At 40.4% G+C, this 16,146-nt stretch overlaps 1 protein-coding gene across 1 annotated transcript; it reads right to left on the minus strand.

Moving 5' to 3' along the window:
* Positions 1–879: 879 nt before the first annotated feature.
* LOC109200579 (myelin-associated glycoprotein) lies at positions 880–8,954 on the minus strand. The gene is made up of 8 exons (XM_019356166.2): positions 8,498–8,954; positions 6,290–6,580; positions 2,592–2,840; positions 2,249–2,509; positions 2,072–2,159; positions 1,895–1,987; positions 1,707–1,764; positions 880–1,631 (listed from the first exon to the last, which is right to left on the minus strand). The coding sequence occupies exons 1-8, from the start codon at positions 8,673–8,675 to the stop codon at positions 1,596–1,598; spliced, it is 1,254 nt and encodes a 417-aa protein (XP_019211711.1). The 5' UTR covers positions 8,676–8,954; the 3' UTR covers positions 880–1,595.
* Positions 8,955–16,146: the final 7,192 nt, after the last annotated feature.

Here is a 16,146-nt window from a genome sequence, read left to right on the forward strand (position 1 = left end):
ACCATACATACATACATTACACAAACATCACATGGGGAAGACAGGTCAGAGGGGTATAACATGGAAAAAGCACAACATGAAGAAAGATAAGGAGAAAAAAATAACTCCCCCCAGACTGAGCTCCAACAGGGAGATCAGTTTGAGAACAGAAAAAAACACCTCTGCACATAGCACATGAAAAAAACTCTAAAGAAACACATGACAAGCAACAGGGACGGGTAAAGGGTGAGAGACAGCCAATATAGACAGTACATCTGGGCCTGCAGCCTATGCGCAGGTCTCCTTGATCCACCGTCAGCATCGGAAGGGAATAAGCGTTGAAGGCGTTTGGAGGGGGGAGGGGGGGTGAGTGTACATCTGCATGTGTATATATGTCTGTGTGCGTGTGTGTGTGAATGTCCAGAGTTCAGCTGAGACAGTGTCCTTCGCCCTGCCAGGCTAAGTAAACAGTCTTCCAGCCAACCCAGGTGGCCTTGCATAGAATGGGAAGAACAGTCTCAACACAGTCGTTATCAGGGTGTTGTTGTTCAGCTCCAGCCTTGAGACCACAGCTGGCGCCGAAGGGGTATTTTTCAAACCACTGTAAATGATGAGTTTGATTAAAAAAAGATGTAACATTTTAAACACTTTACTTTTTTTGGTTGTTTTTTGGTTGTTTTATTTTTTAAGCAGAATGACTGCACCTCAGGTTATAGTCAATACAGAATTTCCCTAAAGATTTGCCTAAAGATATTAGACACCAAGAATACCAATCACACTCATACATTACAGTGTGCTTTTGTGCACTCTGTGTTGAAGTTGGTACACAATCCCAGAAAGACAAATTGCTTTAATTTCACAACCACTAAAAACTCCCTATTTAAAAAAATCCAAATTTGGATGTCTCCTCTTCACAAGCTGAGAGAGCAAAATGCCTTTACTTACATACAGTACTTGCACTAACCCTGTAAGGGTTTCACTCATCACAATGAGTTTCTTCTTGTGGAGCTTTTGTGTTGATTAAATTGTCCACAGTGAATTCAGTCACTGGATCATGTGACACTGTGGCACTGTATGACAGTGGAGATTTATGAGCATGGGGATGATATGTTGCCAGATCTAAGTGCATGTCAGCAGCCTGGCAAAGTTCTGGACATACGACAGCATGTCCAGGTCTTTGCTGAAAATCCTGGATCTCATTACCATAATCCAGCTGGTTGGTGAGAAAAGCATAGAAGAGGCTCTCTGGTACAGAGTTGGTGAATGATGGCTGTCCAGAAATGTTCATTAGATGGGGAACCGATTTTGTTTGACCTTGACCCCATTTTCACAAAAATGAAATCAGCTTGTGCTTTTATTGGTATCTACCATCACACATATTTGCAAATAGTATATTTAAAACTGGAAGCTAGAGTGGAGATGAGACAGACAGACAGACAGAATCAACTACATACTCCCTTTACTTTGGGAGGAGACTGATGATAAAACACTTAATGAACAACTGGAATAACATATGTGATATAAGATGAAAATAGCATACGGATTTTTTTTTTAACATTTTCCTTGACTTCCATCTGAAGACACAAACATGGACTGCAGCTGGTCTTTCACAGATGTTACACATTGGCATATACTGATTCATCCAAGTCAGTCTGCATAGAAAAATAAGTTTAATTCACTCCATTGTTTGATGCAGGCACATAACAAATGAAGAAAACCCAACTCACCCCTACGTTGCCATATACATGATAATTGGTGTAATGGGCATCCTCATAGTTCTCTTTCCTGCAGAAACAATAAAAAAAGCATACAAGGTTTTTTCTCTTATCTACATGAAAATTAAGTTCAGTCGCTCCTTCAGTTACATTTAATCAAAAGTTTTGTTTGTTTGCTAATTGAGGTGAAGAATTTATACCTTTTTGCTGGGGCATAATGAGGGATCGCTACAGGTCTCTCTGACTTCATTGTGCTCAGGTCAGATGGTGGTGTCTCTCCTGATCTCCGCGTGCTAGCAGAAATATGTTTGGGTGTTTTTGTTTGAGTTTTTTGGCATTACCTTTAATGATATTACATAATTTGTTTAATAACTCACCATTTTTTAACTCCAACAGCAGTGGCTATCAAAATAATGAGCAAAATGACGCCTGTTCCAGAGGCAATAAAGATATATTGCATGTTGTCTGTTCAAAAAGAAAAACATACTGTGTTTTTTGTCATATAAATGTTGAACAAAAAGAATTTATGTTCTATTCTTAACATTTTTACTTACCATTAACAGGTAAAGAGAGTGTGAGGTTAGCATTTCCCAGCGTGTTGTTTGCCAGGCAGTGAACAAACTTAAAGGACCCAAAGTCTGTCTGCAGAGTCCCAGTAGTAACAGAGCCAGCTGTCTCTACTGTGGTGCTTTGCACAACTCTGTCACCAAGAACAAAATGGACCATGCTGGGAGGCTTGGACTGTACGATGCAATCACACTTTACTATGCCGTTATATGAGGAACACTTAGAGTAAGTCTCAATGACAGGGCCATCTGTAACAACAGCAAATATAATTAGAAACATATATCCATGAATTCATCTTTTGTTGTTATATTTGTTCTATTATTTACTTACATAACACATTGAGCTTCACGGTGCTTGATCTGACTCGTCCTTCTTCATTGACAGCAGTGCAGTACACGGCCTCTGAGTGTCTGGACACATTTGACATTGTGTAGGTTTGTCCCTTATTCAGCAGAGCTCCAGTTTCACTGTGCCACTCATAGCTGCTGACAGGGTTTGCATCACTGGAGCACTTCAGGTGTGCAGTTTCTCCCTCATTCACATCTGACTGGTACTCAACCTTCACATTCACTGGAGCATCTGCATAGAAACATTTAATCCTTACTTTGCAGCATTTTGTATCATTACACAGTGAGGTAAAAGCTGAGTTTCATTAAGGATTTTGACACAATGGTAGTACAAGAGGAAATGTTCAAGCAGTCGCCAAAGTCAGCAAGATTCTCTATTATATATTCTTCACACCTCATAGGAACCATAAACTAGGGTTGGCTGATTGGACAAATATATCGACTATGGACGATAGGCTGAGCCCATCGGCGATAGGCAATTTATTTATTTGCCATTGACTACGTTTGCTAATAATGATGGAGCTAATAGAAGCAGTCAACAGAAAAAAACAGCACTTTTTTAACAGCACCCTCTTTCATCTGCAAGCAAATGCACCCTCCTCAGAGAGCGCTGAAAGGCTTGTTGATGGAGTTGCAGAAGCTGGTGATAGCCTAGCATACTCAGCCGGATGGTGGACACGTACATGGTCATGCAAGTTAGTCATGTTTAAGTACTTTGCTACCACTATACGTCCGCACAAGCGGCACACCGCTTTGGTTACATTTAATCACTTTGGTTACACACTTAGGTTTACCTCCTTCATGTGGTTTAAAGCCTTTATATTTTTTTTTCTGCTGTCAGCGTCACGACAAACGCGATTAACAATTAACCCATCTGGAGCGCAGACTGAGTCAAAATCCCTGAAATGATCTGACAACGCATTTTGGGCAGTTTGTCCAAAGTTAGTTCATTCTGCGCTCCAGATGGGTTGAGCGTGTTAAAAATTTTAACCTCGTTAATCGTGATGACCACGTTAACGCTGCATTATCGCTGCCAGCTCTAAATTTTTGGGGAAATTACTTCGTTCATGTTTCAACTTCGTCTGTGTTGTAAACGCGCAAATCAGTCCGTGCATGATTACATTGCTCCGCCCATCAAAAAGTCTGCCCATGTGCGAATGCATCGTCGATTATTGGACTAACGATTGTCGGTTGGAAAATTTTTACATATCGCCCAACCCTACCATGAACTGACAAAATATCAAAGTAGTCCATCTAATATTTGATATATTTCAGTCAATGGAGACCAGATAGACTGCTAGACTAACATCACTATTGACTAAGAAACGCTAAAGAAAAGAAGAATGAAAATACGAATTTAAAAAAAATTAGTAGTCAATTTAATGATTATAAAGTCATAACTGATAAACGCAGACACAGACGGAATTTGCTCTTCTTTCTGTCACATGCCCATCCAGTGAAAATACCAGACATCTTATTGCTGACTGTGGTTGTAATCTATATGAGTCATGATGACTGTGAATCCTGTGACTCTGACTGAAGCGAGATGCAGAAGCTGCAAAAATTAGACTGTAATAATTTTTTTTTTTAAATGGTAACACAACTTCACATTCACTGCTGAAATGAAATGTATTACGTCACCAATCACGCTGGAACATTTGACCAGATTTCCCTCTTAGCTTCTGTTTTACATATAATCCCCTTTCTGTTAATTTGGGCTTTTTTGTCTGTTTAAACATGTAAATGATACATCAAAAAATACTCCACAATTTTTAGTTTTTAAAATGTTTTTTTTGTTTTTTTTGCCTGTCCCGTTTGGCTCTTTTGCCATCAGAATTATTGTCTAGAGGCGAAGACAGATGCCCAACGGATTTACTTTACCAAATTGACCATCCCAGCCTTGCCGTAATGGCCCATTTGATTCACCTTTTATTGTTTATTTTATTTTCACTTGCTGAATACGGGACAGACTTGACTGGAGGAAAGAAAGGGGAGAAAGAAAGAGGGAAAGAAAAACAGCTGAGAAGAGGGACGGGGAAAAAGGGCAAAAAACAAAAACCAACAGAATAAGCAGACAAAAAATACATATATCGATCACCTGGATCACCTGTTGAGAAAGAAAAAAGAAAACAAGCAGAAGAAAACGAGAGTAATAGAATAAACAACATCACAATGATATATGGGAATATGACAGTAAATACTAAATATTAAACATTATGGTGCAGCACGTAAGATCGACAGCACACAGTGTGCTTTGAGGTAGGAGCCAAAAAGGGTGTAGTTTGTGTGTGTGATCACCCGTGTGTACACCTGTGAGCATGGACGCGCTTGTTTTTTTTAAAAGGTTCCTTCATGTAATGATCTGCTAGAGGGTGTGGGGAGCCACTGCCCCGTCCTCCAGGGCATGAAGCAGGTATGGAGGAGATCAAAACTCCAGACATCCAGAGGCCCCCAGAACACAAGAGACCAAGGAAGACCAACAGAGGGGCAGCCGCGCCACTATCCCAGAAAGAGCTGAGGAGAGTCCCAGATGAGGGGTCACTCAGCAGCCGGGCGGGGTTGCAGTGACGTGCCCGTGAGCTCCGCCGGCAGCCAGCTGTGCCTGAGTGACCAAGCTCCGGGCCGAGAGGCCGAGGACACCCCACCCCCGAAGTGGCCCGAGCGAGCCCCAGGCTCCAGGCCCCGATAAGCAGCCGCCAAGGAGTGAGCCGGTGTGTGCCTGGGCGCCCATCCCCGGACACAAAGAACCACCAACGCACCGATGTCTGAGGGCGTCCGCCACCGGCAGGGGAAGTGGTGGGGGGAGATAGGCCTCCAAACCTTGGAGGGCCTGAGATGTCCCCAGAGAGGTGGCGTCTGATACCCAACCTGACATATAGACACAGACAAACAGGCACACACAGATACAAACATCCATTCCCACCCTCATGCTCTCATAAGCAATTACTCCACACTCACCCAACGTGAAGACAGACATAAAGAGACGCTGTACACACAATCACACTCCCCAAGCGTACTCTAAGAACCGGGTCTAGGTACCCTTGCCCCTGGAGGGGGAAGCTGCACCCAGACCCAGGTGGTGTTACCCTTTTCCCTGCGGTGGGGAGAAGCAGACCGCCCCGACTACGCAGCAGCAGGGAGGCCCCACATTCCAGACCCCAGTCGGACGGGCAACTCCTCCTCCTAGCCCCCCCGCTCCAGCAGGCCGCAGAGAACGGGGGTGTGAGAAGACTCCAAACCTCCCTCCACACGCTCATATGTAGTGTTGATGTATGTGTGTTCTAAGGTGCATTTAAAACCCAGGAGGGCATGGAGCTACCTGCCAGAGAGCAGCAGGTAAGCGCATAGCCCCTCCTGCTAGCCCTCAATGTCTACGTGTATTTAAAATTGAGAGGTGGGCAACGACGCCAGGGGTGAGGTGTACACCCTGATGGTAATTTGGATTCCGTGTAGCGTGCCCACCCCCAAGGTCCTACATGTATGTGTAATGAGAGTGTGAGCAATGTGATTTCCCTCTTAGCTTCTGTTTTACATATAATCCCCTTTCTGTTAATTTGGGCTTTCTTTTGTCTGTTTAAACATGTAAATGATGCATCAAAAAATACTCCACAATTTTTAGTTTTAAAATGCTTGAGGAATTTGTCTTTTATCATCAACATATATTTAGAAATGCACACTTACATTTTACTTTAAGGGTCTTGGATGTTTCTTGGTGCTTTCCTCCATGGTATGTAACTCTGCATTGTAACAGTTTGTTGTGATCAGTGCGGTTTGAGCGAAACGTTAAAATTGATGTTGCCTTCCACTGGCCATCATGAAGCTTTTGTGCTTGAAAATGCTGCTCTCCAGAGTGACTCCAGTGAAAAGCTGGTGGATATGTGGGGCAGGAGTGAAACACAGAGCAGGATGCAGACACAGGTTGACCCTCCTTTATGTCCTCATGCGCAGAAAAATCAATGGCATTTGGTTCACCTGTGTTAACAAGAAAGATCATGAATAATCAAGTTTTCTGTGAAAACACTTAATGTACTCTGTATTTTATAAAGCTTTGACTTATGAACTTGCCTTCCTTATATTAATGAAATTTGTTGATACTGTATTTTTCGGACCATAATATGGACCGGATTATAAGATGCACTGTCGATGAACGGGTCTGTTTTCATACATAAGACGCATTAAGCGAAACAAAACAGTCAGATAAGTCAAACCTTACTCAACTCATTCTTCTTGGTTCCTCCACTTCCGTACCATTGATTCATTAATGTTGAATTCTCTCGCTCTGCTCTATTCCCATGTTGTTGCAGTATATTAATGACTAACCTCATATTGTGGATGGATTATCTCAGTTGTTCTCCTGACTGAAGTGTGGTCCGTTTACAGCATCCTGCGTTGCGATTGCATTTGTCCCTAACCATCGGGAACCCTCCCATTAATGAGTGGAAAAAATTTTGCGTTCATCCTCCAGCTTCACTGTGTTTATGTTATGCTAACATAGCTGTGCCGCTAGCGATTATGTAGCAAATCATTACGTACCAGCTAATCCAACTTCAGTAACCCTACAAAAGTCACCGCTACTCAGTTTTCTGTCTTCGTTTATGTTGGAAGTGATAGCAGAGCTGTACGATTTAATTTTTTCAGAAATCTCTCAGTCAGAACATGCTATATCATGTTGAGGTGGAAACTAGTGAGCTAACTTCCTGCTAAATTCTGACTCCTTACATTTCATAAATTCTGTTTTCATGGATGCCTGGATGTTAAACTTAATTGTTACACCTGGTAAAGCAGCAACGCAGATCATTTTATTAAAGATGAAACAATTCTTTAACTCAGTTTTTAACTCTCAGTGATGCCGCAGTGTTCGTTTGACTTTGGGACCTGAAGCAGAGTTTGGACCCAGATTACTCCGCGAGGCTCCTGACTACAGTAGCCGTAATTCTCTGACAGTCCATCAAGCGTATCAAGCTTTGTACTAAAACACTTTTTGACAGATTTTTGAGCGTACCACATAAAATCGGTTCGAGGTCAGTAACCACAACCAGAATTCACACATAAGCCACACCGGATTATAAGGTGCACTCTCGATTTTTGAGAAAATTAAAGGATTTTAAGTGCACCTTATAATGCAGAAAATATGTCAAACATGAAAAAAATGTTGAAAATCACCAGCAGAGTCTAGTGAGGTTATTAATACATAACACAGATATATTACTAACACATATTACAAGGAAGTATGGGGGGAAAGAATAGGAAGAAAGATATTTCCTGTTTTGTTTGAGTTGCTGTTCATGAAAAAAGAATCAGCTGTGGTTAGAAAATATAACAGGAAAAGAGTGGTGGCTTCATTTGGAATGATTTAATCTTTCCATGTCTGCATGTTTCCAAACCGATGCAAGATGTACTTTCAGTCTGATTTCAAGCTTTAGAATGTAGGGAAAAAAAGAATTGGATGCAACATCACACATAAACTCATATACTGAAAGATAAAATGAATTAGCCTGATTTAATAGCACAAATGAGGAACATGAAAACAGAAATATTAAAGAAAAAAACCCCTCTAAACCAAATCAGTTTGTATTAACCACAAAGCCCGTCTTTCAAGGTTCTAAGTAATTAGTTACATCCTCACAAAATGTGAGGAAAAAAGCCACAGACACTGCTGGATAATATTGATAATAAAGTGCTGTTATCGGTTGACTTGCTGGTTCATAAATGCATTGTCAGAGCTTAGGTTTGAATGAGTTAGGTAACAAAGCAAAAGCGTATCTGTTATTAGTACAAATGAATCAGGTCAGACCAGAAAACTAGCAACAACACTGAACAAACAGAGACAATACTAAGCTTGGAAAATGCGATTTTATTATTGGCAATATTAATTAACATTTTACTTACGAATCATTAAAATGGAGACTTTCTTATTTAAGTAGGAAAAACTGTTGTAGCCTCCAAGTTCAATCCTGAAGTGAAAAGGCCCTCCATCGTTTTGTTGAAGATTTTCAATCATCAGAGAACAGTTACTCTTGCTGATGTCTCCAAGAAGTTTTGTTCGTCTCCTATATTGCTCCAGCATTTTAGACTCAGTTGGATGATAGATGACTTGATTCCCATCATTGGTCCAAATCCCTGTGAATGTTTGGACCTTTGCATTTGGGTAGTTATAAGAGCAAGGGATCACCACACATGAGCCAAGGAGACCTTTTACTGAGGATGGGACATCAATAGTCCAAGATGACGCTTCTGTTTGAGTAACTGTAATAAAATGCACACCAAAGTGTGAAGAAATGAAGCACAGAAACAGGTTGATCAATGAGAGACAGGAATCTTAAATGTATGAAACAAAATGCTGATTCCCCTAAAAACCGCCTGGACAACAAAAGATGCATTATAAGACACAAAACTGACTCTTCAGTTCTGTAACTGGCAAATAAGTAAGTAAACATTACCTCTATTTATACACATTGTACTAAATGTATCATACCTTTGACACAAATGCATATGAAAAACAAAAGCCACTGCCAAACAGCCATCTCTTCGTCTTATTTCCACATCTAAAAAAAAAATAACAAATGTGTGTGTGTGGGTGCTTTTATTTCCTCTATGGACAAGTGATGTCAAGTTTCCGTTCTGCTTTTAATACTCACTTGATCCACTTTACCACAACGTCTCAGTGTATAATGGGGAAGCAGGTCATACTTATCAATATTTATCCTATTTGAATGATTTGCCAAGGTTTTATCAAAGGAATATTAAGAAAATAACAGAAGAACTGCTATGGACTTGTAGAAATTAGATAAGATTATAAAATAACACATTTTATTTTTCAAAAGTTGAATTTCAGCATTCATACGTAACGTATTAATAATAATGATAACAATAACAATAATAATAGTATAATAATAAGAAGAATGATGTACGAGGTATTTGTCGTGTCTTTAAGCTTATGTTGTATCTATACACTTGCCTCTCATCTTCCATTGAGCACAAACATCCGTGGTTACTCTAGTCCGGCTCTGCCAGATGTTCTTTGCTCTTTATTGCAGTGATATTAATAGAGGTGAACTACAACTCATTCATCTCTTAGTACTTCTACAGAGCTTGTAAAAGTTCATCTTGAGTTGAATAAAAGAGAAGACATTTGAAATCTAAGGAAAAAAGCAGTTATGCCGTAGTATATGTGAGTGAGGTCATTAATTTAGTATTTTAAAAAAGTTTAGCTTTTTAGATGCACAACCTAGTCATAAATGGGAGGCTGATTGTACTTATTCAGCAAGCACATTTACATTTTAGATAAAAACTATTATGACACCTCCCCTAATATGTGTAGAAGTTATAGTGAAGCAATATGAGATCTATGTTATAGAGTGACAGACTATATCATATTGCATCTAGCATCCATTCAAATAACATCAAGATTAGCACATGGATGCAAAGTAATAAAAATGCTTAGTTATATCAACAACTGCATCAATGAGGAGTTTAGTTAACAAAGAGGAAAGACATTTTCATTTCTTTTGTAATTTGAGAAGCATGACTGTACCTTTTACTTATTCGCCTCATTGTTTTAAGTTGCACCTGGAGATTGTTGGTGCAGAGCTGTCAACACAGGATTTCATTTACTTAGTTGATACCTTTCGGCATTTACATGATATGTTGTCTTGTACGATTTCTGCTTAAGCTCTTATAATATCTCACAATTTCATTACTAAGACACCAAACTAATGCAATAAAAAAAAATTTTTAAATTGTTGATACACAATGTCAAAAAAATGTGTTATTGTTTCCCCTTCATGAGTTCAGAGACAAAACCACCTCTGATGAGAAATTCTATGAACAACTCATCATGTTCTTGTACAAGAACGTGCCAAACTGTTTGCCATTTCCCCGTCACTCATCACAAATGACTATCTTTTTGTTGAGCTTGATTTAATAGTCCACAGTGAATTCAGTTATTTGTGAATCCTCCTTTCCAAAAAAGGCAGGGTTAAGTGTTTCACATGTATATCAATATACCTTGTTGCTCTGTTGAACAGCTAATTCAACATAAGCAAAGCCATGAGTGACGTGAATGCCCCGTTTTTCTGTCACCAACTACACTTTTAATAATATTTTAGCCGCGAATATAGTGGCGTAATCTTCACGTCTGGTCAGGCTGTCAACATAGAACATGTTTGCAAAAGTGCTACGATGTTTTCTGCGATGTCGCTAGCTTTGCTAACAGTCAGCTGACAGAGTGTACCAAGCTCACAGCCCCGGTGTTCCAGGTTAACTGTTTTTTACGTTAACCGGTTAGATTTGTTTACATATTCCACTCTCCATGTTCCAGATGTTGCAATCGCAGATTTTTATTTTTCACCTAACGGTTGTCTCCTTCTATCAGTGTGTCATCATGCAGTTTAACAAGATTAAAGACTTCAGCAAAAAGGTCTCCATCCTGTCCAGCTCATACAAATGCATACATGCATCAGTATTATCTTCAGACAACAATGAAATAATTTTAATTAAAAATCGTCCTTGTCTCATGTCTCCGTGTTTCTATAAATAACAAGCCAACATTTTCCTCATGACACCATCGGCGGACCCTCAGTTAACCTACATACATCCTGCTCGCCTGTTAGCTGTTTAACAGCTGCTGCTGATTCAGGAAACACGCCTACGTTACCTGGTGATAGTCACAGTTTAACGTGGGCAGCTGCAGCTTGATATAATGCAATGTCAGCGCAATACTGTGCACAAGAAAAGAAAATGTAGTTTGTTTCCTGGGCGCAAAGTTGCTTTTGTTCCTTTTGAGTGACTGGCCTGGGTTAAAAATAACAAATGGGATTTAAACAGAGAGTGATGGAGACTTAGAAAACTGCAGAGCACTTTATCAGCGGCTAGAGCGAGAGACAGATTTTGTGTTATAAGCTTTATGTTATGGACGCACGGTGTGAGCACTCAGGTCGCATCAGACCATTGGGCTGTATAGTGTGAGACCCTGCATCGTGACCTATGAAATTCTAACCCCTGTGAGTCATACATACAGTTTGAGCAGGAGCTGAATAACGTGACTGAAAAAATCGCACAGTGTTTGCCCAACTTAAGAGCATGTGACGTCCATTAGTGGTGGGCGGCTCGATCCAAATATCGATAGTATCGATACCAAGTTGGCATCGGTATCGGTTCGATACTAGATACTAGCCTGGTGAGATCGATTCTTTACTTTGAGTTCTGCTCGTTTACATCGCTGTGCTTTCGGTGTCAGCGAAGAGCAGGCACACTTTGCTGCCTCTCCACCACTCTTATGTTTCGGTGTTGCGCTGTCCCTTCACGTGACTTAGACACTTTGGGGGTTGTTAAGTTGTTTACATATTAGTTATATTTTTACCAGTTGTTTTTGTTGTTGAGAATTTTAATTATAATTTTTGTATTATAGTTTATCAACAGTATTTGTTTTAATTTGCTTACTGGTTTGCGTGCGCTTAAGATTTTAAAAAAAAGAAAAAGAGAGAGATCGCCACCACGACAGACCCGATGGCATTTTCATGCTTCTCAGCATCATTTATTCTTACAATAATCACACGGTTGCTGTAACAGTACATTCAACGGCTGCAGCTCTCCCGCTGCCAGCCATAAACATCACCACCACTAAACCTGCAGCGGCATCGCAGAACACGCCCCGCCACATACCCCCATCGCCCGCTTGAGGCCGGGGAGCCATCCTGCCGAACCTACTCCCCACTCCGCGAGCAGGCGAGGGAATCAGGCTACGTCCACACGTACACGGGTATTTTTGAAAACGGAGATTTTCCGTTTTCGTTTAAAAAAATAATCCCGTCCACACATAAACGCAGAAATGAAGGAAAACGCTGCTAGGAACATACCAAAACAACAGGTGGCGATATATTCCTAACCGTGTAGAAATGTTGGCCAATCAGAAGTCTAGAAGCCTCGGTAGGAAATAGTAAACAAAGATGGGGCATAGAAGCAGAACCAAGTCGTATGTGTGGAGGGACAGTAACTGTGTGTGTATATGTAAGCATTTAAACACTGCAGAGAGGACAATTAACAGTAACAGTATTGTAGAAATTCATTTCACCGAAACAATAACGTGGAGCAAAGTGTGACGTCAAAAAAAGCGCACACATTTGACGCTGCGTTTTCTCCGTTTTTCTCGTCCACATGTAAATGCAAAAACGGAGTTTTCGAAAATATCCACCCTGGCAGGCGTTTTTAGAAATCTCCGTTTTCAGTGACTGAAAACGCCGTTTACGTGTGGACGAAAGGTGCAAATGCATAGAAAAATCTGCGTTTTCAAAAATACCCGGGTACGTGTGGACGTAGCCTCAGCCTGGACCATCGCCGCCCCATGCCCAAGCCCAGCGACGGGGAAGTGTCCAACCGGAGGAGGCTGAAGCGGACAGCATGCCACCCTCAGGCGTGGCAGGACCCCTGCGCACCTCGACCTCCGTCTCCAGCTCGGCAGGTCCGTTGGCGCGCCAGCCTCCGGCTCACCCCGAGCCGCACGCTGTCCACCCTTACAGTAATCACACGGTTGCTGTAACAGTATATTCAACGGCTGCAGCTCTCCTGCTGCCAGCCATACACATCACCATCAAAAACAACAACAGCACAAGCAGCGCACAGGTTTTAAGCCGGCGAGGCATGATTATAGATGCCGTGAAGGTGAGTCCATCTCACCTGCAGCGGCATCGCAGACCACGACCTGCCACAATAATAAAGCATTTTTTAATTTAATTATAAATAAATAATTTCTCCTAATTATGTTCTGGGTTTTAACTATTTAATAATAAAAAAGGAAACATCACAAAAAACACTTAAGGTCATGAAAATTAATTGCGATTTAGCAATTCATGACGCATCCATCTTATTTATTGAAAAGTATCGGTATTGGTATCGGCGATACTGGCCCGTATTTACTTGGTATCGGATCGATACCAAAATATGCAGTATCGCACACCACTAACGTCCGTGGCAGCAACAGATGTGTTGATTAACAAGAGTGTGGGAGAAAGTACAACCATGTGGCGTTTAAAGCTTGGAAGTACTGACATTACTTTGAGTTTGATTCCGTAAAAAGTGACATAAACATTAGTGTCTGCTGTACACTCCAGAGGTGTGGACTCGAGTCACATGACTTGGACTCGAGTCAGACTCGTCATTAATTTTATGACTTTAGACTTGACTTGAAAAAAGGTTGTAAGACTTGTGACTTGACTTGGACTTTTACACCAGTGACTTGGGACTTGAATTGGACTTGAACCTGTTTACTTGAAAAGACTTGATATTTTACCCAAATCTAAAATTTAACATACATATTATATAAAAAAGTGCGGACCATTAATTCACTTTATTCATTCATTCATTCTTACCACACTCCCTATGTATGTGAGCGTGGGCTGTAGCACAGCCAATCAAATTAACCAGATTTGAAAAAAACAAGAACAAAAACGCTCGAGCCAAAAATGCTTCCAAGAGTAATTTCTTTCGGGTACATAAACTACGAAGTAGTCAACAAAAAACGAAATGCAATATGCAAAACATGCAAGAAGAGAATCACAGAAGGAGATGGAACAACTTCCAACTTTGTCCGACATTTGAAGTTGCATAAAGAACGGTAGGTGGTGTTTTTTTTTTTTTTTTTTGCTACGATGAGACAGCTGACTTAGCTAACTTCATCTTATTAGCAAATGTTCTTCGGGCTACGTTGATGATACTGCTTGGCTTTAACAGGTATGATATGTTTGTCATGCTATTTTAAATCCGGTCCTGCAAGCGCATCCAAGAATAACATGCAACTTGTTAGCTCAGAATTGTTGGTGAATGGTGAGCAGGGTCCGTTTCAGAAAGTGGGTTCTGTAGCTGTACTCAGTCTCTCTCCGTCTCCTCCCCATCATTAACCCCGTAGATTTAACCCAGTTTAGACTGACAAATATTTATTTTACCATCACATCACAATTCAAAATCACTGTGTTTAATTTGCAGTTAGTGTATGGTTGTGTTTAACTTTTGCATGTCTGAGCCTGGGAAATTTTTTTTTGGTTAGAAAATCTGGCCCACCTTAGTGTGTAATTGAGTAGTCCTGCTATACATGGCCTTTTTCTTCTGTCATTTATGTCAATACATCAAATAAAATACTTTGATCTTATATTATTAGCTGTTGTTTATTTGCAAAGGTTATTCTCAACAGGGATGCTAGACAAAAACGGCGTTTTCTACAGACAGCCTAGCATACGCTCTCCACTTGCGAGTGAAAAAAGAAAAACACCCCTTCCCTATTGGTGTTAGAGTTTACCATGTCAGCCAATCAAAAAAAATGATAAGGCAACATGTGACATTTGGTTGTTTAGGGAGAAGGGGAAGTTTTTAGGAGTGACACCCGCGATGGAAAGTGGGCAAGCGAAAGAAAGAGAGAGAGAGAGTTTTCATATGTGAGACATTAGTGACGTTTAGCGTGTTTGGAGGCTATAGTTAGTTTGTTGTGTAGTTATTGTTTTGTATTGTGTGTCGGTTAGACTGCTGAATTTCATATTTGATCTAAAAAAGCTGTCAAAGGCAGATTCCAGTGTAAACGCTGTCTCCACATAGAAAACTGGACTGTTGCACCTCCAGTTGTCAGACCTGCAGGGTTTAGGCCTGTGGTGTTCTCCTCTGTCTTATACTGAACACAAACTACATTTTTTGGACTGGCACAAATAATTTGTGTGCCTTCTTATTTGATGCAGCACACCTGATTGTTCTGTAAATAGATTTAAATGGTTATATAAAAAACGCCTGAGGCCTTGGCTGCATTTTTAGGTAAATAGTACCATATAACTTTGTTGTTTGCAAAACTTGTGCATAATTTTTAGAAATGTACAATTTCTATTTGCATTTCAAGTTATGAAAATGATTCTTTAAACATGTAAAAAAATATAACTTTTTTCTACACGGATTCTGAATTTTTTGTCTGAATTTAGATCAACTGTGCTAATATAGTATACCAAAATGAAAAAAATAACTCAAATTTCAGATATTTGAGGTTGTGCTGAAAATAATGATACCAAACAAGGCAAGAAAAACATATTTTAAAGGTGAAATATAGAAGTAAAATCAAAAGTAGTCAAGAACGGCCAATTATACCCGGGACCCCAGAGGGTTAAAAAAAAGACTTGAAAGGACTTGAAATTCAAAGTTTCGGACTTGGGACTTGACTTGAAAGTTGTCTGTCTTGACTTACGACTTGACTCTGACTTGCTTGACTTTACTTGAGACTTGACTTGTGACTTGAGGATAAAGACTTGAGACTTACTTGAGACTTGCAAAACAATGACTTGGTCCCACCTCTGGTACACTCTGTATGGAAAGAAAAAATTCACAGACAAACCCTCGGATGCCCCCACTGACATGACAGCTGTGGAGACACAGAAGAAGTATGATGAAGCAAAACCTGCAGTTTGAGTGTAAATGAATGTTTAATGTTCAAAAAGAGGTTTACATTACTGCTCTGTTTAGAACACAGGAAATTGTTGTGGTGGCAGGGTGTGGTTTTTGGCTCAGCTGGT

Source organism: Oreochromis niloticus, unplaced genomic scaffold (assembly GCF_001858045.2).
Source record: "Oreochromis niloticus isolate F11D_XX unplaced genomic scaffold, O_niloticus_UMD_NMBU tig00003277_pilon, whole genome shotgun sequence".
Lineage (NCBI taxonomy): Eukaryota > Metazoa > Chordata > Actinopteri > Cichliformes > Cichlidae > Oreochromis > Oreochromis niloticus.

Bases quoted from the DNA above. Each gene is read 5' to 3' on its own strand.
- LOC109200579 (XM_019356166.2), bottom strand. From the start codon at position 8,675: ATGCTGGAGCAATATAGGAGACGAACAAAACTTCTTGGAGACATCAGC. The intron at 2,510-2,591 runs GTAAGTAAATAA...CTGTTGTTACAG, and splicing joins CGTGAAGCTCAATGTGTTAT to ATGGCCCTGTCATTGAGACT. The intron at 1,765-1,894 runs GTATAAATTCTT...TTGTTTCTGCAG, and splicing joins CATTATGCCCCAGCAAAAAG to GAAAGAGAACTATGAGGATG.